The 26,205-nt window shown below is 37.4% G+C and overlaps 1 protein-coding gene across 2 annotated transcripts in view; it reads right to left on the bottom strand.

Moving 5' to 3' along the window:
• Window positions 1-777: 777 nt before the first annotated feature.
• The window catches only part of UGDH (UDP-glucose 6-dehydrogenase), a 30,432-nt gene continuing 5,004 nt past the window's right edge, over window positions 778-26,205 (bottom strand). Inside the window, exons 2-12 of one of the 2 annotated variants that reach the window (XM_082838842.1) lie at window positions 22,944-23,112; window positions 13,761-13,862; window positions 11,008-11,208; window positions 10,699-10,896; window positions 10,085-10,232; window positions 7,569-7,663; window positions 5,952-6,082; window positions 5,315-5,448; window positions 4,802-4,893; window positions 4,577-4,687; window positions 778-2,096 (exon numbers count right to left, since the gene is read on the bottom strand). In XM_082838842.1, the coding sequence (XP_082694968.1) occupies window positions 1,986-2,096; window positions 4,577-4,687; window positions 4,802-4,893; window positions 5,315-5,448; window positions 5,952-6,082; window positions 7,569-7,663; window positions 10,085-10,232; window positions 10,699-10,896; window positions 11,008-11,208; window positions 13,761-13,862; window positions 22,944-23,105 (1,485 nt within the window). In that variant the 5' untranslated portion in view covers window positions 23,106-23,112 and the 3' untranslated portion in view covers window positions 778-1,985. Of the gene's footprint in view, window positions 2,097-4,576; window positions 4,688-4,801; window positions 4,894-5,314; window positions 5,449-5,951; window positions 6,083-7,568; window positions 7,664-10,084; window positions 10,233-10,698; window positions 10,897-11,007; window positions 11,209-13,760; window positions 13,863-22,943; window positions 23,184-26,205 lie in introns of those variants that run through there. The other variant, XM_082838841.1, reaches the window with a different exon arrangement.

Here is a 26,205-nt window from a genome sequence, read left to right on the forward strand (position 1 = left end):
CTCAATAGGGGAGAACAAGGCTAACCATTTTATTCCAACTTTTCATACAAAGGCCTCAAATAGCTGTGAGTTACCTGCCCAGTCACTGGGAGATTTTTTCCCCATTACAAAGAGCCAGTTTACATGGCTCTATGAACTGTCTTTTGTATTTTCTTCCACTTACCAGTTCTCCTACCTTCTAATCAGTAACTGTATTTTACATGTTTACTTATCAATTTACTTATCAATCCTAGGCATTGAAGCATCCTTCAACTTGAAACCAGTGCCTAATTCTATCTGTTTTAGCAAGACAGCTTTGGGTTATAATCCCTTTACTAGAATACAAGATTATTAAGCACAATACAAAAATATTTTCAAGCAAAAATGTAAAGCAAATTCTACTTAATAAGCTCATCCTCACTTCAAAGTCTTATGAGCAAGGGATCATCTTATGTTCAAATACTCTGGCATTTATCTTTTTGGTGTTTTGTTTCTTTCACTCTGGTCTGCAAACTTTTTCTTAAAGGACCAGATAGCAATATATAACCATTTAAAATGTAATCATGTAAAAATGTAAAAGACATTCTTAGCTCACAGGTGGCTGGCCAGATTTGGCCAATGGGATTTAGTTTGCCAATACCTGGTCTGTTTGCTAAATTCCCTCGCTTTCTTGCATCATTTGAAAGAACAATATAATTCCGCTTTCTCAAAAAAGTAAGGAGTGTTTTCCTGTCTAATGTCATACTGTCATGACTTATTAGTTACTTGCACTAGACAAAAAATAACCCACACAGTGGCTTATGCAGAATATTTTATTTATGTATTTGATACCTCTATAGGTGTCTCTGTCCTCATCTTTGTCTCTGTATCCTTATTGAACCGCAAAATTCCTAAAGGATGAGACTGTTTAACTCAATTTGTATATGCTCAGCAGAGCACAAGCATCAAATGGACATCTGACATATTTCAATAATGATAAACACAAGAGAAAATCAAATATAAGTCAAAGAGACATAAGAAAAAAAGTAGTTGAAGACACAAAATTCCCTATTTTAGGATTATGCTACACATAACTTGTAAAATCTACTTCAAGTTTATATATGAGATTATATTGGTTTTATTACTTAAAGAAAAAGGGAGAAATTACAATGAGTTACAGGAAGAAAATGCAAAGTAAAAGAAACAAATATTGGACTAAAAAAACATAGTGATCAGTGAGGAAAAACAAGAAGTGGGGTGAAATAGATTTTCATTTCGCTACACTGATTTTCTCTTCATGTTAAAAAAATATTGCCTTTTAGTCTTTTTTGGATTGATTGGAAGTGGGCAGTGATGATCTTTTTGGACTAGAAAACCAACAACACAGCTCATTAAAACAAAAGGAACAAAAGAACAATAACCAAACCATACTTGTAGGGTTACTTCTAACATGGAAGCATAGGAAAAAAAAGCTCAAAGGCCACATTCTGTCCATTGCATGCTCCTCAGTTCAGAGAGACAAGAAATGGCATGGAAAACATCTTACCCAATTAATCCAGAAAGCTCTAAACTTCCATGACACTTTTGGAAAGGTTAACAGGTTTAGCCCAATATTTAGCATAGTCATTTCATGGTTTAAAATACATACTTAAGGACAAGTAGATAAACCAATGATCAGAAAAACTGAAGCATGCCATTCCCATTACAATGTGATATTCAAGTGCTGCCTAAAGACATAAAGTAAAAAGTGTTTGAAGTTTAATTTTACAAAAATTGACACCATTAAAACCAACACAATTATTTGCTATGCATCCAATCACTGAGGTAACAATATTATAAAAATATGTAAAAAATATTCTAGTTTCATAATTACCAGATATGCTAATTCCCATACAGCTAGTATAAATTTGATTATTAAAAAAATAGTTTTGTTTCCTTAAAAGCACTTGATTCATTTACCATTTAATATCAGATAGATATCTGCTATCCTGAAGTACCAAAAAAATTACAAATAAAAATGGCAATGTCTATACTCTGGGTTTCTTGTTGGGTAGATCCTGAAGACTAAACTTTGGAATTTCACCAGAAGGTGCATATGGAATTCTCTTTGAAGACACCTTTTTGCCAATTGTTTCAATCTAGAGGGGAAAAAAAGATTTTAGAAAGAAAATTATTAACAATTACAATACTTAAATGTAAACACTCTGTAATGTAGTATAATAAGGGCTAAAACCTAAATGCTTTTTTTCTTTTTAAAGGCAGAAAAAGTTTCTCAAGTCGTCTGGGCTGCTATGAAAGATCTTTGGTTCCTTCCACACTGTTTATGTTTCTAGAGTCAGTCTGCATTCCCCCTTTCATATTCATAACAGGGCACACTGACTCCTGTCATTCTCGACACCAGACCCCCTCAAACAGAATAGGGAACCACCTGCCACGATTGTTTCAGTAGCACATGTGAAAGCAATAAATAGACTGGATTCCAGTTAATTCACATTCTTTCAAACTCTATTCTAATGTCTGTTTCCCTCATTCTAAAAAGCTTGCATAAGCTATAACAGCATAGCTTTTTAGAAGTTCAGGCTTCAGAGTCTGAAAGGCTCCAGCTGGAATCCTGACTGATAAGTGCTGTTACCTAAACCCTCAAAGGTCTTTCCTCCTCGTCGTAAATGGTGTTACCCATCTACCTCAAAGAGTTGTGGTAAGGATTCAATTAGATAAAGCGCTCAGCACAGTATCAGGCATGCGAGCCAACCTTCAATAAATCAACGGTAGTCAATTTTCATTTTGCGTATTACATTTAAAATTTTTCCCCTCTATCCAAAATAATCAATCTTATCTTTAAAGAAACTGCTTCTTTAATAGTCATAAGTTTATCTCCTCTCCACACAGCACAGATAAATATACTAAACAATCTTCATAAATGTCTTTTTAATTAAAAATTAATATTTAATGCTGACTCGTACCACAAAGGGCTCTGCTTTATATTCATCAATTGTCTTATTTAGTGGCTTATAAATTCCCTTTATTTAGTAATTCCAGTCTAATTGTTTTTTTAGTCCTTACTTGGAAAAGTTAATTTTATAAGAACTCAAACTCATTTTAAATATATGTACCTCTACATATCTTCTCCTTTAGATGAGTAAAACAGGAATGAGAGAAAATGTGTCTGTGCCTGCAAATAATCTTTAAAAAATAACATTGCTGAGTTTCAGTCATGACTGCGAAAAAGTCACATTACTCACTAAGGACTAATAGGATAAAAGGGTCCCCAGGGGGACTTCCCTGGTGGCAGAGTGGTTAAGAATCCGCCTGCCAATGTAGGGGACATGGGTTCGATCCCTGGTCCAGGAAGATCCCACATGCTGTGGAACATCTAAGCCTGTGCGCCACAACTACTGAGCCCGTGTGCCACAGCTACTGAAGCCCGCATGCCTAGAGCCCGTGCTCCACAACAAGAGAAGCCACCGCAATGAGAAGCCCGCACACCGCAACAAAGAGTAGCCCCTGCTTGCCACAACTAGAGAAAGCCCACATGCAGCAACGAAGACCCAATGCAGCCATAAATTAATTAATTAATTAATTAATTATTTTTTAAAAAAGGGTCCCCACGGTCTTTGATGGAGTGTGAACAGACAAGGATGTCATCTGATTTTTCTTGCAAGTTAATCTCTCATGAATGAGACATGGGCACTGAATTCTAAATAAGAAGGATCTTCAACAAGTCAGTGACAGGTTAAGAGAACCAGATCAGATATTTTCAACAGTGGATGAAGGCTTATCAGTACCTCTCCAAGACAGCTGGTGCTGAGCAGACGCACACAGCCAGCTCTAAACACTGCTGCACTCTGCCCTGATTCAGGACTATGCTGACAGCAATCTCCCGGCAGATTTCTTTATCCTCCCAACCGCCCCCCAAGCCTCCCACTCCATTTCTGCTCTGAGGAAATGGAAAGTAGCTCCCGCTTATTAATACTTTTGGAGCCCCTGGTAGAACTGAAATGGATGCAACATAAAATGTACTGTGCAGGTTTGTTTCAGCTCTCTAAACGTTCCATAATTAACTGACAAACTCTGAATTAAAAGAGGGCCAGCACCACTGCAGCTCCCATACTTTTCATTCAGACCTCTCACAGCACCAGCACAGTGCTGAGCACCCAGAGGCATAGGATCCTATACCAACATGTGACAACTATATTGCATATTGCAGTTTTCAAAACATTCATAAAGGAATAAGTGACCTGGCCTCAGAGCGGGTCAGTGTGATGCAGACAGTGCAGCAGAGTAGCTTTGGAGGCTCCAGGAAGAAAAAAAATTTTCTATGTGTATATTTTCTTATTTGATGTTTATATGAGTTAAGGCAAGGTATATCTTGGCCCCATATGATAGGCAACTGATATTATGTAAGAAAGACCAACACTGAATGACCTTTAGATCACAATTTTAAGGACGGAGTGTAGTACTTCACAAATACCACAGAACTTCCCAGAGAATTGACTGACATGTTGCCCAGAGTTATGCTATTGCTAAATGAAAAAAAATTTTAAGTTCTAAAACTCAAAGCCTTTAAAAAGGAAATGACCAAACAAATGAAACAAAACCAATCCAGGATCATGCTTACCTGGAAGCCAATGGTTTGTAGTTCATTGTGGAGCCCATCCAGGACACGTCGTCCATCAAAGATAAAGGCTGGCTTCAGCATTTTTTTATGAATGCGTTCATAGTCCAGTTCCTGTAAAGACAGAACCAAAGAAACAAGTAGAGCATGTATGGGAACACATACTCAACCCCAAATGGTACTAGAACACCTCTAAAATTTTCCTTAATCTCACTACTGTCACCTCACCTTAAACATGTCCCATTCAGTGCAAATCACAACAGCATGGGCACCATCACATGCTTCATAGGGGTCCTTGGAAATGGTCACCAGCCGGGCCACTATAACAGCCCAACAGAAAGTTGGAATAAGAAAGGAGTGATTTGAAATTATGCATTTTAACACTAAGATTGCTGGAGGAGTTGAGGGTCTGACAGAAGTGGAATGGTCTGGTTGAAGTGTGAGTAGGGGTAATGGGGGGGGGGGCCTGGAGTACTCCCAATTTTGCCCCAGAAGCAACACCCTGGAATCTCCGGGACTTTTTAGAATATGTTGGAAAAATCACTAGACTAACCCACAGCTGATTACTTCAAATCAAAGTTGATGAAACAATGTCTGAGAGTTTAATTTTAGAGAAATAAGGTTGAAAAGAGGGGCCTACCAATGATATAAATGATAAATACTGAACAACCAAAGGTTTCTAGAGAACAAAGTCTGGGGGCCCAAACTCAAAGTGATACATGAGACTCAAAGCCTACTTACCTTGGTCATCCTCTGAAACTCCTGGATGAGAAAGATCCACAACTATTTGTTCCCTTGGTACTTTTGGATCATATATATGGAGGTGTGCGCCTTCATCCATCAAATATTTGCTAATATATATACTAGACGACTCTCTGAAGGGAAAAAAAAAAATCAGTATTGCTGCACTTTTAAATGGCATATATTCTAAATTTTTTTTTTAATTATTATTTTTTTTGGCCATGCCGCATGCAGGTGGGATCCTAGTTCCCCGACCAGGGATCGAACCCACAGGCCCTGCATTGGCAGCACAAAGTCTTAACCACTGGACCGCCAGGGAAGTCCCATAAATGGCATATATTCTAATACCTAAGGGGTTTAATATACAGGTGAGATTCTATTTCTTGTGAAGATATTGATGTCCACTTTATTTTTATTCTTTATACTATATACATACATGTATTTCACACACACAACCACCATCAAAAAATCAGGATAAGGCCTTTCTCGCCTTCTGAGATGGCCCACACTCTGTCTGTGGAGTGTGTTTCTCTCTAAATATATCCACTTCTTACCTAAAAAAAAAAAAAAAAAATATCAGGATAAGATGAGGAGTTAACATTCTCAAAAAGGTTGAAATATTTCAAAGAACTGGTACCTCGTATCACCGGTGTCCTTTTTGAATGCAAACCCCAAAATAGCTATCTTCTTATCAGTCACTGTATTAAACAGACTGTCTATAATCCGGGAAGCAAACCTCCTTCTCTGGTAGTCATTCATGTCTATGACCTGAAATAACAAGGACAATTATGCAAGGATCAGTTAGAAGAGGTGCAGCCTGTACCATACACTGCTCACAGCTTTATGGTGAGTACTCTTGTATATATACAAGCCTTATAAATTAACAGGAGACAAAGATTAACAACCTCTTTAGTATCTGCAGACTGAAAAAAGTAAAGAAAGAAAGAATTACCCACCCCCCCACTCCTTATAGCCTGCCTGAAAATTTTCATTTTCATTTGGCTTAACTTTCCATGCATTGGGCTGGGATGGATGTTAGGGTGGGGAGCACAGCTAAATTTTAACCCCATTTGAGGTCCAGCCATGAGTCCACCTAAAAAAAGGCACATAGCCAACTTCTCCAAACACTGTGGAAGCAATTAAACCCCAAAGTACTCCTTCATATGCTTACCCCCGGCCCCTCACCAAAACTGAGTGTGAGTAGAAAGTGGACAGAGAACAGTCAAACTATGTACAGAGTTATAGCTGCCTCTGGATGAACCATAACAGCACAAACATCTGGCAAAATTTTTAACTAAATGTTACGAGTAAAACATAACATAGTCTCTGATCACCTAATCTGTTACTCTCCTAAGAATTTACAAACAAGACATCATACTGGTGACCAGATGGATATAAGGAAAGACTTTTTTTTAAGGCTCTAAGCTCTAGAAGCCGTCTCAGAGCCTGAGAGCTTGAGAAATGAGCCGAAAGTTTTTGAAAATCAAGCCTTTATCTGCATTTTCCCCACAACGGACAGTTAGATAAAGCCATCATACTGGATTGAGTGAAATGAACCTAAAAGTGTACATTTCCCTAAAAATGTTAATTTCCTTCCATTCCTACTCACTGCTGAAATCTGAAAAACTGTAAACTTGGGGGAAAAAATATTTGGGAAAGTTACATACACTGGCTGGTATCTTGAACAAATTACTTAACATTGCTAAGCCTCAGCTTCCTCATCTATATGTGAGGGATAATATTAACGATGAGGACTAAGATACTACATGTAAAGTGCTTAAAAGAGTGCCTGGCACAGAGTAAGCATGCAATAAATGTTAACTCTATTTCCAGTTTGAGAAGGGTCTCTAATTTTAGCTCTGTGAATCTCAAAGGGACAAAACAAATATCAACATATGCAAACCACTTGGAAGCATGACAATAGAGGTTCTTTTGCCTTTACTTTTATCTTAGCCTTTCAAGATAGAGAAGAATTATAATTAAAAGTAATATTTCTTGCTTTACTCAGGGAGCAAATTTAGTTATTAAAATTAGAAGGAATACTGGTTTATCATAAACTTCCATCATAGATGATTACCAAAAAAGACAGATTATAAACACAGAACCCCAGCAAATAAACCTAAAATGAACATATTGAATATAATAATAATTGAGTTCCTGGAAAAAATTAATCCTATCAAAAACATCTGACAGAAAAGGGTGACATGTTTTAATTAGAAGTTAATCATAAGCTGTTGACTATAAAGATTAATACCTGCTGCCAATAACGAGCTACTTCGGGCAAATTTAGAGCCTCACAGAGATAAACCAAATTCAGAACATCCTTTTGAAAGCAACTCCCACCAAAACCTGAAGAAAGGAAAAAAAAAAAAGATAATATTTTCATTTAGGAACCAAACAACTAAATCATATTATAAATTTCTTTGTCATACTAATCAGAGGGCCTATGCTTGGATTTTTAATAATAAAATTTGAATGTTGGAAAATTAATGGGTTTATAACTTGTATGAAATTTGCAAGCAACTAATCAACTCTATAAATAATTTCCTAATAATTATAAATAATCTTAAATAATCTTAAATAATCTTAAGTAATTATAAATCACTTTCTAGCTTAAGTTTTATTGTGGCTATATTTTCTATTTTTTCCCTTCATTCAGCTGGTATCACTGCCCTGCATCTCTAACTCTAACATAGAGCTGGCAAACTTTTACAGGCCAGGTAAAAAATATTTTAGCATTTATGGGCCATACAGTCTCTGGCACAACTATTCAACTCTGCCTTTGTAGCTCAAAAGCAGTCATAGACAATATGTAATCAAATGGGCGTAGTTATTTTCCAATAAAACAAGCTGTGGGCCGCATTTTGGCCTGGGGGCTGTAGTTTGCCCACCCCTGTTCTACTGCAATGCAGTACACAATGAGGGTTGGCGTGGGCTTTGGAGTCAGAAACATCTAGCCACTCATTAGTTTTATGACTTTGAGCAAGTTACAAAAATTCCCCCAATCCTTAATCATCTCTAGAAATACCAACACCTAAGTAAAAGGTTATAAGGATTTTTTTTTTTTGGCTGTGTTGGGTCTTCGTTGCTGCACACGGGCTTTCCCTAGTTGCAGCAAGCAGGGGCTACTCTTCGTTGCGGTGCGCGGGCTTCTTATTGCAGTGGCTTCTCTTGTCGCTGAGCACAGGCTCTAGGTGCACGGGCTTCAGTAGTTGCAGCATGCGGGCTCAGCAGTTGCGGCATGCAGGCCCTAGAGGGCACAGACTCAGTAGTCCTGCCGCGCAGGCACTAGGGTGTGTAGGCTTCAGTAGTTGTGGCTCACAGGCTTAGCTGCTCCATGGCATGCGGGGTCTTCCAGGACCAGGGATCAAACTTATGTCCCCTGCACTGGCAGGCGGATTCTTTTTTTTTTTTAAACATCTTTATTGGAGTATAATTGCTTTACAATGTTGTGTTAGTTTCTGCTGTATAACAAAGGCAGGTGGATTCTTAACCACTGCGCCACCAGGGAAGTCCCAGTTATAAGGATTAATAATTAAGATATATAAAGTTCAGAACTTGGTGCATAATACGCCTTTAGTAAATAGGAGCTATTTTTATTAAATGGCCACTAGGAGAAAATATCAAAAAGATACAAAAGGCCAGGGAAATCAGTACTGAGAAATGTCATAAAGCCCCAGAAATACAGGAAAGGCTGTCTATGGCCCAATCTGTAAAAGACTCTATTTACCTTTACATCAATCTTATTAACTTATATGCAAAAGAAACATCGTCAGTTCTTGTTAAACTCAGTAATTATGTTCTACAGATTTGCCACAAACGCTGAATTAGCAAATACTGAAGCACCGCTCCTAGGTGAAATACAGCATTAGGTTCCTGTGAGCTTCTGGTCACATTTTTGCCAACTGATCAACATAATCTTGTTTTATGTGTATTTCTGTTTAAAGACACCTTATTTAAAAATATTGTTGATTCATTAACATTAAACTCACAGCCAATAGCACTATAACTCATGCCTGAATGAATGAAGCTTATCAAACCACATGTGTAAGGCACATCCTAGCTTGCTGATGCTTTGGAACACTAGACAAAACTTCAGCAATATGCTTGGGGGCCATTTTAAACAGTGAAATCACAGGAAAAAAAAGCACAAAAATGCAGCACTAAATAGACCACAAAAAGAGCACCTATTTGCAGTATGAGAGCTAAAACAAGAAGGTATGAGTATTGCCTTATTCAACTTCAGCTGGGAATATATGTGTTGGGTGACTCAAATTTTTTGCTGCTCTGTTCATGTCTGCAAATGACCACATGAGTATTGATGCTGGGTTACAAATACATTTTATCAAGTAGGCTAATTCACAAATATGGAATCCACAAATAATGAGGATTGACTGTAGTTCACCAAGGTCACATTTCCATAATTGTATTAGTAGGAAAAGCAAATGATAAGGAATTTTTTCCTATTTGCTTCAGTAAGGTGTTACATGATTTCCTATGTGGTCTCCCAAACTTATTCTACCTAAATGTTCTAACAAAATACTAATACATTCCTCCTAAAACATTGAACTATGTTTATCTACCAATCAGTCAGTAATTATTAAACAATATAAGTAACAGTTGCCTCACTTAGAAAGTTCCTAATAGGCTGAAGCCTACATGTATAATGGAATCATTATTTTAAGGGCATTTAAGTTAAGCAAAGGCTTCCTTAAAGTTAGAGACCTAGCTAAATGAACCTACTTTATGTACAGAAAAATTTCAACTTACCAACACTGGCTTTCAGAAACTTATTTCCAATTCTCTGGTCCATTCCAATGGCTGTTGCCACCTCTTCTATATCAGCTCCTGTTGCTTCACAGAGGGCACTTATAGAGTTAATGCTACTGATTCTCTGTGCTAGAAAAGCATTTGCTGCCTTAAAAGGAAAAAAAAGGAAGAACACGATGAGCTAAAATTAAAATTTTATATATCTGTATTATATTTCATTGAGTTGATCCAAATTACTGAGGGAGATATAAAAGTTACTGATGGGCTCAATTTGCGGAGGCAATGGGTGGGTTGGTAAGGGAAAATGTTTTAAATTAGAGAAGAAAGATGATGAAGAAAGGGTAAAAGAAGGGAAAGAGTGATTTTTTAAATTACTATTTTAATTAATTACATTAATAGTAATGTAATTACTATTTTCTTTTACATATTCCAGAATATTTTATACCCAAATATTTGATCCCCTTGTGAATATTATTTCATAATATACAAGAATATTATCTTCAAAAGCATATCTTTTTATTAATATTAAGAAAGTACCTGTGTAGCTTATCAGGGTTAACAGAAATAACTCCTTGGCTTTAAATTTAATAGAGAGTTGAGTGCTGTGTACCAACCAGTTTAGAAAGTTCTGAAGACCAAGTATTAGTGGTGAGGATCTTTTCTCTGGGAACCCAGTGCTCATACACAGCACACAGTGCCTGCACAGCTCTCTGACCCTCTGGGGTTTCATCCCCTCCAATCAGTACTCTGTCTGGGTTCTTCAGGTCCTTGATGGCCGTTCCTTCTGCCAAGAACTCAGGGTTGGACAGCACCTAGACTCCCAACGCAAAGGAAAGTTTTAAGCTAGAATTAATTACGGACAACTTTAAAGCATCGATATCTACATAAGAAGAGCCAGATTCTAATGCTTCCTTTTTTTATACCTGTAAATTCAAGTTAGGTTTTGTGTTTGCATCAAATATTCGACGAATACTCTCTGCTGCCCGCACTGGGACTGTGCTTTTCTCAGTCACAATTTTGTACCCGTATGAGTTTTGCACAATGCGTCTAGCACAAGCTTCAATGTACTTCAGATCTGCTGCGCGGCCTTTCCCCATTCCGTAGGTCTTGGTTGGAGTGTTCACCTGATGAAAGTATACGGGATTAAGAACAGAGTATGAGATATTCACTGATTTCAAGATCTGCCCTGGACCATCAACTGACTAGTCAACTGGGAAGTTAACATCATTAGGAGCCCTGGTTTCACCCTCTATTAGTTCCATGGAAATAATATTTTATGAGAACTCATTCAGTACATTTCTGTTGAGAAGCTACTATATACGTGCCAGAATCAGGGCAGGCAGGTTCCAAGCTAAGCCTGCAGATATAAAGATGAAAGAGACTCCAAAAGGAGTTCACAGTCTGAAATGAAATGTAAGTTTTCTCTTTCTTCCTTTCTTGATGGTATGTAATATATTATCCTGGTCTTTAAAACTAAACTTTAAACTCCTTTTTAATCTCCTTTTTTATAGGCCTATATCAATAGGTTTTTTAAAATGTCTGCAGTATCATTCACAAATGCTTTCTTGGCTCATTAGAGCTAGAAATTATCTAGCACCTTCAGGATACAGAATACTATGTGGACAAAGACTATCGTATAGAAAGAAAAATAAATCATGAGTCCAAAGTCTAGGCTTAGTTTTGGCTTAGCTGTATCATGTAAACTTGGAGAAGTGTGGCTGCCTTTGTCTCAATGACCTCATTGGAAAATGAGAATAACACACTCTCTAAAATCTAACACACAAGCTTTATAACACTCTCGTAAAAATGAAAGTACTCTGAAAAGTCTAAAATTCTATGTAGGAATAATTTTTGAACCAGTAAGTAGCACCAAGTGTCTTCTCTTGACAAGCTTATAACTTAATGGGAGACTAAATAAAGGAATCAAGCCAAAATAAATCAAAACGTGAAGATTGGGTTGAGGTGTAAAAAGCAGGAGGAAAAAGTGGTTTATACACATGAAACAACTTAGGAAAAGACCTAGATGTGGAAGTAAGGGTGCAGTGGAACACAGAAGGGCAAAAATGGTTAATGAGATAATGTGAAACATGCCAGAGATGGGGATGATCAGATGGCTTCCCTGGGAAAGGAGCTCTGAAGATAACGGTTGAAAACTGATTCAATGGTATAAAACTATTTCTACCTGGAATTTGCCTAAAAATAATTTGGGTAATCTGGGGTGGGAGGAAAGGGAGAGAAGTAGTAAATAAATCAAGATCAGCCATGAAAACTGTTGACAATGGGGTTCACTATATTGTTGGTTTCATTTTTTGTATGTTTGGTGTTTTCCACAATGAAAAGTACACAACAAGCACATTAAAAAAAAAAAAAACTGATGCAGAGAATAATGGGAACTAGGTAGGAGTTATACTACAATAAATTACCCTAACAGGCACACAAAGTAATAGCTTGGAAAGATTTAAGGCAGCTCAGGCTAGATCGGCAGAGAAGCAAGCGTAAAATCAGCTATCTGTGCCAGACCACACTAAGGTGAATTCTATTGCCTTAAGAATAGATACTTAAAAAAATTTTTTTTCGTATAGAAAAGTCCCCTATTCCTATTCCAGGCTATGGTTATCCAAATGTTGGATTAAGGTAACTTCTTGATTTTCTCCAAGCATCTAGCTACTCCAAAATAATTTCTCCTTTTCTATGCCTCTACCCTAACCTCCTGCAACCTTAAGTAGAAGATTGGGTAGATGAGTCATAGAAGTGGCACCAATTTTCTCTGAAGTAATTTTTAAAAAGAGAGACTGAATTCGTAACACAGTTTTACCAAGGGTTTCATTACTACTTTCTTCTGGAGTTCCTATTTCTTCACAGTATTGCTTTTGTCTCAACACACAATCAATTCAACATCATCTCTGCTCTATGGACCCCATGGTGTTTATCTCATGGAGCCCAGTCAAAGCTCACACCACTGGCTTTCCCTTTATTCCTTAAGGCTGTACAGGTCTTGAGTTATATAACACCTTAGCTCAGCCACCAATTGGTGATAACTATACCATCACACACAGAATATTTGAGTAGATGGTTACCAGGACAGCAAGAAAAAAGTTACCTTGGTTCAAATATTGAATTATCAGAGGGTATTCCCAAGCATTCATTCTACTTGTTTCATTACAAAGGTAAAACAGTTAAGCCCTATTATGAGCTGAAGGTGTCTGTGGACTAGCCTAATAACCTAACAAACATATGCCAAGTTCTAAATAATTAATTTAAAATGACTTTTGGAACATAAACTCATCTAAATAGGAGATGCCTGTAAGTTTGCAGCAAACTTTACCTGATTCTTTTTATCTCACTTCCACCACGCAGTGGAAACAAGAAATGATGAAATACATATACTATCACCATATGTGCTCACACATGCTCACATGTTACCAGCACTTCCTAATTCTAGATCTCATATTAGAAACTTTCTCTGAACTTATTTGTTCAATGATCTGAAATGATCAGATGATTATAGAGTTTGGTGAAGTGTTGGATAAAGTTAGTGATAATCAAAATTCAATTGGACAACTCTGTACTAAGTAATGCTATGGCTTAATACCAATGGCTTTACTATTAAAATACAATGAAACTTCTATATAGACAAGAATACATAGAAACTCACACAGCAAAGGAAAATACTTACAGAAATAAATACAAGATCAGCTTCTTTAATGGCATCATCAATATTGGTAGAAAAAAATAGATTTTTTCCTCGACAGGATTCTACCACTTCTTTTAGTCCTGGCTAAAAAGAAAAAAGAAAAGAAGTTGTACATACATTTTACCAGTCATATGAGATAACCCATATGACTTACATTCATTAAGGGGAAGGTCATGTGTAATTTAAAGGTCTACATTTGCTCTCAAATAACACCTCTGTAGAAAAATCAAAGATTATACTGGTACCGAAGGCCATCAGGTGTACATTATGTAACAAATAAAGCAAACCTGAACTTGCCACAATTAAAGCAGCGGATTAATTTAATGCATGTCATTCTTTACCATGTTCTGGACTTCTTCATAAGAGTTAACAATTAACTCCAAGTATCAACACAATCATCAGAAAAGTCAAAAGTCTTTGTGGTTTCAAGCAAACATTTGATTTTGCATTGTCACTAGAATACAGGTTTTTACTCCCAAGAATTCAGGCCATAGAATACAGGCCATTCAGAGTGGTTGTGAAACAGTCTTTACACATAAATATATATTTTTTCTAAGTCCCATTATAAGAAACACTTCTATTAAAAAATTTGTTACTTTTCCCATACAATTTAACAGGAGATATAATTAAGAATTCTGAGCTGTACAACACCACCTAACAAGTATTCTTGCCTCCACCCCCCAAAAAAATCAGGTCTAAATCTGATAAGACCAGTTCAATCAGCAAAATCTGTTTATCTACAGGATAAACAACCTGGTTTCTTCAATAAACAAACTGAAGAGAAAAACAAAGAGAGATTAAAATACTGTGGTCTTGGGACTTCCCTGGTGGCACAGTGGATAAGACTCCACGCTCTCAATGCGGGGGGCTTGGGTTCAATCCCTGGTCAGGGAACTAGATCCCACATGCATGCCGCAACTAAAAGTTTGCATGCCGCAACTAAGGCGCCAGTGAGACACAACTAAGGAGCCCTGGAGCCACAACTATGGAGCCCACGTGCTGCAACTAAGACCCGACACGACCAAATAAATAAATTAAAAAAAAAAAATTGTGGTCTTAGGGAATTTCCTGGAGGTCCAGCGGTTAGGACTCTGTGCTTCCACTGCAGGGGGCACAGGTTTGATCCCTGGTCAGGGAACTAAGATCCCACATGTTGTGCAGTGAGGCAAAGAAAAAAAAATATATATATAATATATATTATATATTTTTATATATAATATATATATTATATATATGTATATAGTGATCTTAAAAGACACTTAAGTGATACAAATCTATTGCAATATATGGCTCTTACTTGGATTCTGATTCAAATAAACCATGAAGGGGAAGGACATGTTTAAGAATTCTTAAAAACCAAAGCAAAACAGACCTTTTTCTCTCCTGGGAGAGAAGGTTCAAATAATATCCAAAATATTATGGATGTATAGAAAACTATATAGCAAAGTAAAAAGTCAATTCAGGGGCATAGGTCTAGAATTATATCCAGAGGTAATTCGCTTTTCTTCATGGTTCTGTGGACTTTTAACATAAGCAATCAGAGAAAGTGTAAAATGAAAATTCAAAATTTCTATTAGTTTGGCTAAAATGTATAACAGGACCAGCAAAATATATGAACCACTGCACCATGAATATAGTGTCACTAATTATGGCAACTGGTTCCTTAGTTATTTTGACTAGGTTCTAGAAAATAAGAGTAAAAGGTTATGGAGTTGGAATTTTACAGAGAAGATTTAATTCAATCCTATATAATCTCCTAACATTTAAATTAAAGTAACCTAAAATCAGAGCAACGCAGAATTTATACTAAGTCTTAATAAGACCTCAAAATGAACAACTACATTATTCCGTTAAAATCAATGGGATATTTGTAGATATCCAAACTGGATGCAGAAGCAGTTGATAATATAGGTTCTACCTCTTATTAGATTCATTATGTAATTTTCATAACTAGTATTTATAATTTATATGGCACTTTTTATGGAAGAAAAATCCTTTCAAAGGATAAAATTAGCTTTCATTTTACTCAGAAAAGGCAAAGCAAATTATCCATTTTGGCTTTTTAGAAGTAGTTTTTACATTGTTTTTTTAATGAACAAAGTTAACAAAAAAGCAATGACTATTCAATAAATATGGCAACACAAAACAGAATGTTTCCATTGGTTTTTTTGTTTGCTTGGGTATTTTTGGCCACACTGTGCAGATTGTGGGACCTTAGTTCCCCAACCAGGGATTGAACCCGTGCCCTTGGCAGTGAAAGTGTGGAGTCCTAACCAGTGGACCACCAGGGAATTCCCTTCATTGTTAAATATTAAGAGTTTCTATTATGCTGTTCCCCGAGTAAAACCTTGAATATCTTATTACCATATTTCATCTGATAGTCATTACTATTTACTTCTCAGGTGGTAAAAATGACTACTTTTTATTAACATAGTTTTGACCCATAAAATATAAGCCTATAAGACTAGAAAGAACCACAATGAACACATAAATTCATGGACCCTAAGTACATTTAGCTGGGTTTTTTCAATGTAGCCTGGTAACCTTTTTACTTGTCCTCTCATTCTGAGATTACTGCTCCAACCTCCACTACATCTTCTTTAGAGTAGCTGGCATCCCACCTTCAATTGAGATGACCAACGTTTCAGTCACTTTTATTTCCTGTTCCCACCAACAAATCAGTATCTTCATCCACCCTTGTTTACTTCCCTCCAGTCTGAGAAAAAGGCTTTCAAGGCCAATTCCTCTTCTTGTGTTTTTGATCCCATCATCTTTGCTATTCTTCTAGACTTTATTCCATCAATTAGCCCCTTTCTTCTTATACTTTTGACCTTTCCTTCTCTATGTGATTTGTCTACCTTAGTTTATTAACATGCTTGATTCTTTATCAACCATAGGAAAAAATATGTTTAAAAATCACTGCTTTTGCACTTTGCTGGTGGCACAGTGGTTAAGAATCCGCCTCCCAATGCAGGGGACACGGGTTCGAGCCCTGGTCTGGGACGATCCCACATGCCATGGAGCAACTATGCCCATGTGCCACAACTACTGAGCCTGCGCTCTAGAGCCACAAGCCACAACTACTGAGCCTGTGCGCCTAGAGCCTGTGCTCCACAACAAGAGAAGCCACCACAATGAGAAGCCGGCGCACCGCAACAAAGACCCAACGCAACCAAAAATAAATTAAAAAAAAAAAATCACTGCTTTTACCCTGTGTCCCTCTCCGGTGACCACCCCCTTTATTTCCTGCTAATTAAACCTTTTAAAAGAAGAGTCTTACTCATTTTCTACACTCTTTCACTTCAATCTCCTACCTTTTGTAATTGTTCTTGTAAAAGTTACAATGGCCCCCATAATACCGAATTTCATGAGTATGTCTCTGTTCTTATTTCTCCTGTGTTTGGCAGAATTGACAGCTTACTCATTCATTCAGCAAATACCGATATTTGTTGAGCACTTACTAAGTACTGGTCACTGTGTTCATCACTCATAATCAAAACATATACATCTTTATGGAGCTTGCACTACTAAAACTCTTCTGGTTTTTGGTTCACCTTCTCTGAACTACTCTTCAGTGCTTCTCTAAGGCATTTCTTCCTCCACCCCTCATCAAACATTAGCATTTTGACCCCACGCTCTGTTCTCTCTACAGGCTCTTCTTGGGAGAGCTCAACTACTCTGATTTTAACTACTGCCTGCATAATTTATTTTTTTAACTTCCTGAATAATCTTAAGTTTACGTCTTCAGCCCTGAATTTCTTTTTTTTGGGCCATGCTGCACGGCTTGTGGGATCTTAGTTCCCTGACCAGGGTCTGAACCCAGGCCATGGCAGTGAAGGTGCTAAGTCCTAACCACTGGACTGCCAGGGAATTCCCCAGCCCCGAATTCTTGAATATCATTCTAGATTCCTTCCTCTACTTCATCCTTCTTGAATCAACAATCAAGTCTGATCATTTTTCCTTCTAAATATTTATCTTGGGAATTCCTTGGTCATATACCAGAAGCCACGGGGTAAGGCCAAAAAAAAAATTTCTCCAATTAGTCTAGTGAGTTTCGGACTGAATGGAGTGAGGGTGGAACAACTATCAAGGAGGGTGTGTACTCAAAAGTTCATTAAATATTATGATTACATATTAGTTATCTTTTCTTTATCAGTAACCAGGAGTTAAACATTAGTCACCAAAAGAGACTCTCTGATATGAAAAATTGGTATTTACAATGAAAAATCAATGCCATAGATTTTTATAATATCATTGAAAACAAATATCTGCTTGGTTGTGTATTTTTTTAAAATTTTATGTATGTATGTATGTATTTATTTGGCTGCATTGGATCTTCATTGCTGCTTGCTGGCTTTCTCTAGTTACAGCGAGCAGGGGCTACTCTTTGTTGTGGTGCGCGGGCTTCTCACTGCAGTGGCTTCTCCTGTTGTGGAGCATGGGCTCTAGGTGCACGGGCTTTAGTAGTTGTGGCACGCGGCCTTCAGTAGTTGTGGCTCACAGGCTCCACCAGCTCAGCAGTTGTGGTGCATGGGCTTAGTTGCTCCCCAGCATGTGGGATCTTCCCGGACCAGGGCTCGAACCTGTGTCCCCTGCATTGGCAGGCAGATTCTTAACCACTGCGCCACCAGGGAAGTCCCTTGTTTGTGTGTTTTTTAATGCATAATAGAATACAAATTTAAGGAGGAGGCTGACTGCAAAGGTATCTAAGGTTTCTCTGGAAATAAAAATATTTCTTTGCCTTGTCCAAGGTAGATCAGTATAAAATCACAAGTAGTAACAATATCTATAAGCTACTCAATAAAGGAATTCAGAAAGCAGCATGAATTCTGGTTAAACCTGCCCTTTGTTTTTCTTCTTTTATAGTTCTTCCTGTTTGACATTTCACATAACATTTTACATCTCCTATATGGCCAAGGAAATGTGCAGGAATAGTTAGTTTTACAACATAAAATAAACAAAAAATGGAACAAAGGCCTAACGTATCTTTGAAAATGGATAATTGGGACACACAGTTTTGTTTTGTTTTGTCTTTTTAAATACACGCTACAGAAATCATTTATTTTCTTCAGATTTATACATTTCTTAAGCAGATGTCTTTTAACAACTGATGTGTAAGAAAGACACATGAAAATTATAAGCCTAAAGTCATTTGCTAAGAGGAAAATCATTCTACTTGTTAAAAAGATTCCTTCTAGAATTTTGAAGTAGCAGTGCCATATTTTTAACCTCCAAAGTGAGCTGGGTTGTTTTTTTTTTAAAGATTCCATTTCCTTTGCAGGCTACAACTAAATAGTGCAGAACTAAAATAGCTGCCTCCGTTGTCATCATCTAATTTTGTGGAGTAGACAGATTAAAAATGAGATAAAAATAAGACTTTAAAGACCAAATAATTACAATCATTAAATAAAGCCAATACAATTACGGGACATTAGAGTTCTGAGAACTCAGAAGTTGCCTTTAATGAGCACAGTGCTAGCTAGACTTTGAAATCTTTTATATTCTATTTAAAGAGATTTAAAGAAGAAAAAATTTATTCATGAAATAAAACTGTGAAACAACAAGAAATACTTTTGTTTCTTTGTTTATAAAAGCTAGGTTATTGAGAAAAACAAGTAAGATGTGGAAAAAAAATCATCTTAGATCTTAGCTCTTTTAATATAACTATATATCCCAACTGGATTCAATATCAATGTAGAACACACTATTTTCTTTTTTGGAGGAATTTAACTTTTAATTTTTAAAAAAGTAACAAGAGGGCTTCCCTGGTGGCGCAGTGGTTGAGAGTCCGCCTGCCGATGCAGGGTACGCAGGTTCGTGCCCCGGTCCGGGAAGATCCCACATGCTGTGGAGCGGCTGGGCCCGTGAGCCATGGCCGCTGAGCCTGCGTGTCCGGAGCCTGTGCTCCATAACGGGAGAGGCCACAACAGTGAGAGGCCCGCGTACCGCAAAAATATAAAAAAAATAAAAAAGTAACAAGAGTATAACATGGCAAATTCAGATCATCTCACTTCTTTTGTGGCTTACTGTTGTTTCTATTTGGGGTTTTTTGGTTTTTATTTATTTTTATTGAAGTATAGTTGATTTACAACATTGTGTTAGTTTCAGGTCTATAGCATAGTGACTCAGTATTTTTGCAGACTGTACTCCATTATAGGTTATTACAAGATGATGGGTAAAATTCCCTGTGCTATACAGTATATCCTTGTTGCTTATCTATTTTATATACAGTAGTTTGTACCTGTTAACCCCTTACCCCTAATTTGTCCCTCCTCCCTTCCCTCTCCCCTTTAGTAGCCACAGGTTTGTTTTCTATATCTGTAGAACACACTATTTTTATTTTTTCCCATTTATTTATTTATTTATGGCTACGTTGGGTCTTTGTTGCTGCGTGCAGGCTTTCTCTAATTACCTTGAGCGGGGGTACTCTTCGCTGCAGTGCGCGGGCTTCTTATTGTGGTGGCTTCTCTTGTTGTGGAGCATGGGCTCTAGGCTCATGGGCTTCAGTAGTTGTGGCACATGGGCTCAGTAGTTGTGGCATTAGGGCTTCAGTAGTTGTGGCTCACAGACTCTAGAGCGCAGGCTCAGTAGTGTGGCGCACGGGCTTAGTTGCTCCGCAGCATGTGGGATCTTCCCGGATCAGGACTCGAACCCATGTCCCCTGCAGTGGCAGGTAGATCCTTAACCACTGTGCCACCAGGGAAGTCCAAACACACTATTTTTAATTTAAAGCACTGAAGTCTTAGGAAAAAGAGTTTCAGATTTCAAATAATAGAAATAGTACTAATAATAAGAATCTGGCCAGGGAATGTGCCTGGCCAACTAATATTTTTGTTTTCTCCAAGAAAAACGTCTAAATCCAATATATTATAGTTTATACTTTTTTCTAGCTCAAGATAACCTTTTTATTTTGTTTTTATGTAAAATTTTTATTGAAGTAAAACAAAAATATAGAAAAGTGCATATATTTTAGTATAGAAAAGTGTATAGCTCAATTTTCACACGTGCACACACTTGTGTAACCATTATCCATACAAGAATTAAAAGAACATTAACTGGGAGTTCCCTGCTGGCTAGTGGTTAAAATTCTGGGTTTTCACTGCCAAGGCCTGGATTCAATCCCTGGCTGGGGAACTGAGATCCCACAAGCTGCACAGCATGGCCAAAAAAAACCCCAAAAACCTTAAACAGTAAATCAGAGCCTGCAGTATGCCCTCTCCTAGTCTCTACAACCCCTCAAACTGCCATCATGATGAATACTATCACCAGAAATTAGTTTGCCTATATTTGAACTTTATACAAATGGGATTATATAGCATGGACTACTTTGTGTCTGACAACACATTACTTTTGTGAGAATTTAAACATATGCTTGCATGCAGAAGTAGTTCCATGGATTTTAAATACAGTATAGTATTTTACTGCAGGATTATACTACAATTTATGTATCCATTCTATTGCTAATTAACATCTAGGTTGTTTCCCATCTGGGGTCATTATGAATTGCACTGTTAATACCTGTCTTTTGGCACATAAATGTATGCCTTTCTGTTGGATATACACCTACAGGTGGAATTTCTGGGTCAGATATGCATATTTTCAGCTTTAGTAAATACTGCTGCAGTTTTGCAAAACGGCTATACCAATTTACGCTCTGACCAGCAGTGTATAAAATTCCAGTTGCCCTAAATCCTTGTCAGCACTTGGTATTAGCAGTAGTGATAATTTTAGCCATTCTGGTACATTTTGTGTTTGAAAAGCAGAGTATACTGCTGACATAATTAATTACTGAATGACTGGATATAAATATGGCTCACAAGGTTTCAGATGACTTGCAGCCCTTTTATGGATATCAGAATTATAAAACTCTTAATCAAGTTATCTTTCCAAAATGTTTTTTAAAATGTTTTTAAAAATTCCCCAAGACCTAATATAGTAGTAATGTTATGTTTATATAACAGGAAAAGAAATGTTGTAACACTGAGGTATTTAAATAACTATTATGGGAAGTTAATCTGGTAGAGGAAGAAAGGGTAAAGCATAAACAGAAGCTACCACACACACAGAGGGTTTTTTTTTTTAATCCTAAATCTGATTCAGATATTGGTAAATCTGTGATAAGTGGCTACTAATCTATGGATACTTTTTCATGTATTTCTATTCATAGGCCTATAAATAGCAGGCAGATTTATCTTACAGAGACTTCCCCTTCTAAAGATCACTTAAAGACTATGGTTGATAAGAGTCTTATAAATAATAAAAGTTTTCAGAAAAAAAAGAGAAAAGAATATATTAATGTTAGAGAGAAAATGTTACCCTCAAATTTTCAAGTGCTTCTCTGTATGTCAAAAGCATAATATCATGAACTCATTTTACAGTGAAAATTTTTAAAAATGGAACCCTGCTTAATAAAATAGAGGCATATTTTCCTAACTCTGAGTTCTCTAAATTCACAGAAATTTTGAAATTCCAATTTAAACAAATTTGTGATACTAAACACTGAATATGAAAGACACCATTTATTCATCCAAGGTTTACCTGATATAAATACAATCACCCAAAAATATAATACTTACATGAATTAATATCATAAACATCCACAGTTTTTTAATTTTTACAGATGTCACTTTTTTTTTTTTTTTTTTTGCGGTACGCAGGCCTCTCACTGCTGTGGCCTCTCCATTGCGGAGCACAGGCTCCAGACGCGCAGGCTTAGCGGCCATGGCTCACGGGACCAGCTGCTCTGCGGCACGTGGGATCTTCCCGGACCAGGGCACAAACCCGTGTCCCCTGCATCGGCAGGCGGACTCTCGACCACTGCGCCACCAGAGAAGCCCCAGATGTCACTTTTTAATTGTACTATTACCATATGGTAACCATACTAACAAACAAAATTAGAAAATAGAGAAGATAAGAAAATTACCCATAATCTCACTTCACTAATATAACCATTATTAATATTCAATATACTTTTTTCTAGGCATTTTCTCTGGGCATATTTGACATAATTATAATTGTAATGTCCATAACATTGTGTATTTATGTTTTTTCATTTAATTTCTTATCAGTTGAAGTCATAGAATTTTATATTAAAAGTAAATTACTTAGCAAAAAGAGTAAGAAAACAAAGAGCATAAGAACAAAGCATTGTTTAATATGGTTTACCTCATAAATAGGAAGTGTAGGAGAGTTCCATGCATTGATTCTTGATTCATTGACATCAACAACTGTTACCCTGATTTCAGGGCACATATGAGCGATGACACTACATGTGGGTCCTCCAACATAGCCTGCACCGATGCAGCAGATCTTCTTAATTTCAAACATGATTGTACTAGAAGGGAAACAGTAAGACCGTCCAACTATTGAGAACAGAAAATTTAAAGAAATCACACTGCACATTCATCACCCTTTATAAAAACTGTCAAGGTGACAAATACTGGAAAGATTTCCTACATTCACACTCATTAAGAATTATGAAGACAATGATAATAAAAAAAAATAATGTTCCAATTGGATGACCTAGCCTGTTCTCAGCTGTACCAGCATGAAATATGGAAAAAATTATAGTAACTGATATTACTAAAGAAGTGTCACAAAGATTATAATGAACTAATATAGAAAGTCAAGAAGCAAAATAAAACCTTACTTAATCTTCTAACACTCTAGGGTAACTTTGATTGCTGAGGGAAAATTCAAGGGTGAACACACCAGTGCAATTCTTGCTTAACTAAATGCTGGTGTACAAAGGTCAGCTTTACAACAGGTTTAGACTAAAATGACAGATATTAAGATTAGCTCCTAAGTCCAGAATTTGCCTCTGAGATTATGTTCCCTGCACAATTTGGTTTCAGCAATTCATTTTTAGGTACTGGACGATGATCTTAGACTCTATTTCAACTTTAATCAGAAACCAGGAGATGGTTAAAAGAAAGTGATTTCTGTAGTTAGCAAAGCTGTTACACAGATTTTGATGGGTTTTTCAAAAACCAGTGAATTGATTCACTCGAATCAAAATGACAAGGGACTGAGTTATATGTAAGAATTTCAGTTTATTCAGTAATGAGAACGAGAACGGTCAAACTGATAAGATTCTTAGAATTTTTGTCCTAGAGAGTTTAAGCATTTGTTAGTATATTCCTGCATGGATCAGAGAAGGTACTCTGGAAGGCTGATCTAATTACAATGCCCGGCAAGTATATCCCTATTATGAAAAAAGATACACAAAGCACATAATTAAGATGATCCAATTCCCTTTGGTCTGAATCTGTATTAATCAAACAACGCTCTAATCTTGGTTGGTTCTCTGGGTAAGAGTTCCCAACTGGAAGAGAATGAGCTGACAACCCAAACAAGTATCCTGGTCTGTGTTAATAAGCAAGTAATCTGGCTTATAAATTGATCTTTAGTAGTTATGATTAGCAGATATCAACTCATAGAGTCTGATCTCTAATGACTTTTTTTTTTTGGCCGCATGGCTTGTGGGATCCTAGGTCCACGACCAGGGATCGAGATCAGGAGTCGAAAACCAGCCCCTCCCCCCCGGCAGTGGAATAGCGGAGTCTTAATCACTAGACCACCAGGGAATTCCCTGCGGTACGCAGGACTCTCACTGTTGTGGCCTCTCCCGTTGGGGAGCACAGGCTCCGGACGCGCAGGCTCAGCGGCCATGGCTCACGGGCCCAGCCGCTCCGCGGCATGTGGGATCTTCCCGGGGCGGGGCACGAACCCACGTCCCCTCCATCGGCAGGCGGACTCTCAACCACTGCGCCACCAGGGAAGCCCCCTTCTAATGACTTTTTAATAACCTAAAAGAAACAGAATTTTAGTAAACCAGTAAATATGAACAGAATTTGGAATCTAATGATTCCCCAAAAGAAAGAAATATTCTTAGCAATATACATACAAAGAAATATTTTAAATGTATTTTTATTTTGAATAGGTAATAATTCATATGATTCAAACATTAAATCTGGGGAATTCCCTGGCGGTCCAGTGGTTAAGACTTGGCGCTTTCACTGCCATGGGCCCAGGTTCGATACCTGGTCAAGAAACTAAGATCCCACAAGCCAGGCCGTGTGGCCAAAAAAAAAAAAAAAAAAAATTCATTAAATCTCTATAACAAGGCAAACACTCAGAAGCCACACACCTACTCCATCCACATCTACTTTGCTACCCTCTACTTTGCTTCTACAAGCAACCTCTTTATCAGTATTCCAAGATTCACCTTAGCAAAAACACTGAGCCTAGAAAAATTTACGTTTAGCAACAATATATCTTTCTTCACCCTTCTTCTGCTTTTCAGTTCTGCCCTTCACACTCTCCAGGCCTCAAGTGCCCTATACATGAGGAGAATGCATGGGGAGATAGACTGCACTGGGATTGCTAAGTGGCTAAGACTGAGCCGGATGTTCTGAAAAGCTCCCACCTGTGGGAGGGACAGCTGGCCTGGACCAGGCTTACCAAAGATCTGTCTCCAGCATTCACTGCTGCCGTCCCCACCTCTACAGCAGAAAAGTCTTGGCATCTGGTTTCAGAAAAATTGCTTCAACTTGCTTCAGGCTTATTCCCTTCTTCTCATTCATGAAAAATTAATATTCCCAATTTAAGGATTTACTGTGTGGGCACAGCAGAGAATTTGGCCATAGAATAATATGGGTCCTGACACTCAAGTACTTAACAATTTATTCAGCAAATAATTCAACTGAAAAATATTTATTAAAGACCCCACTATGTAACAGCCACTATTGTTCTATGTACTATAGATACAATAGTGAACATGACAGATACAGCTCCTACCTTTACATAGTTATATTCTAGTAGGAAAGCACACAAACAAAATAATGGCAGTTGTGGTAAATTCCACATAAAGGAAATAAACATGTAGCTAAAAGAGAAAGACTGTATATGGGGAAAGGACTATTTTAGTGAGGGTAAAGAAGGACTCTCTGAGAAGGTGACTTTTAAACTGACTTAAAAGATAAAATGGAGTTAGTTGCATCCAGGTAACATGGTTAAATTACACAAGGCAGTATAATCAATTAAATGACAAAGTGAGGATTAAAGTCCAGAGGGGGGAAAAATCAAAATAAGAAAGTATCTATATCAAGGTAAATGTAAAATCTAAGCTTGACCTAAAGAATGAGTAGGATTTAAAAGGAAAGATAAGTGGGGAGGGCATTCCAGATGACAGGAAGGAAATAAATAAGGACTTATATACAGAAATGAGTCCAGGGCTTCCCTGGTGGTACAGTGGTTAAGAATCCGCCTGCCAATGCAGGGGACACGGGTTCAAGCCCTGGTCCGGAAAGATCCCACATGCCACAGAGCAACTAAGCCCGTGCGCCACAACTACTGAGCCTGCACTCTAGAGCCCATGGGCCACAACTACTGAGCCCACACGCCGCAACTAGTGAAGCCTGCACAC

Source organism: Leucopleurus acutus (assembly GCF_964270905.1).
Source record: "Leucopleurus acutus genome assembly, chromosome: 4".
Taxonomy (NCBI): Eukaryota; Metazoa; Chordata; class Mammalia; order Artiodactyla; family Delphinidae; genus Leucopleurus; species Leucopleurus acutus.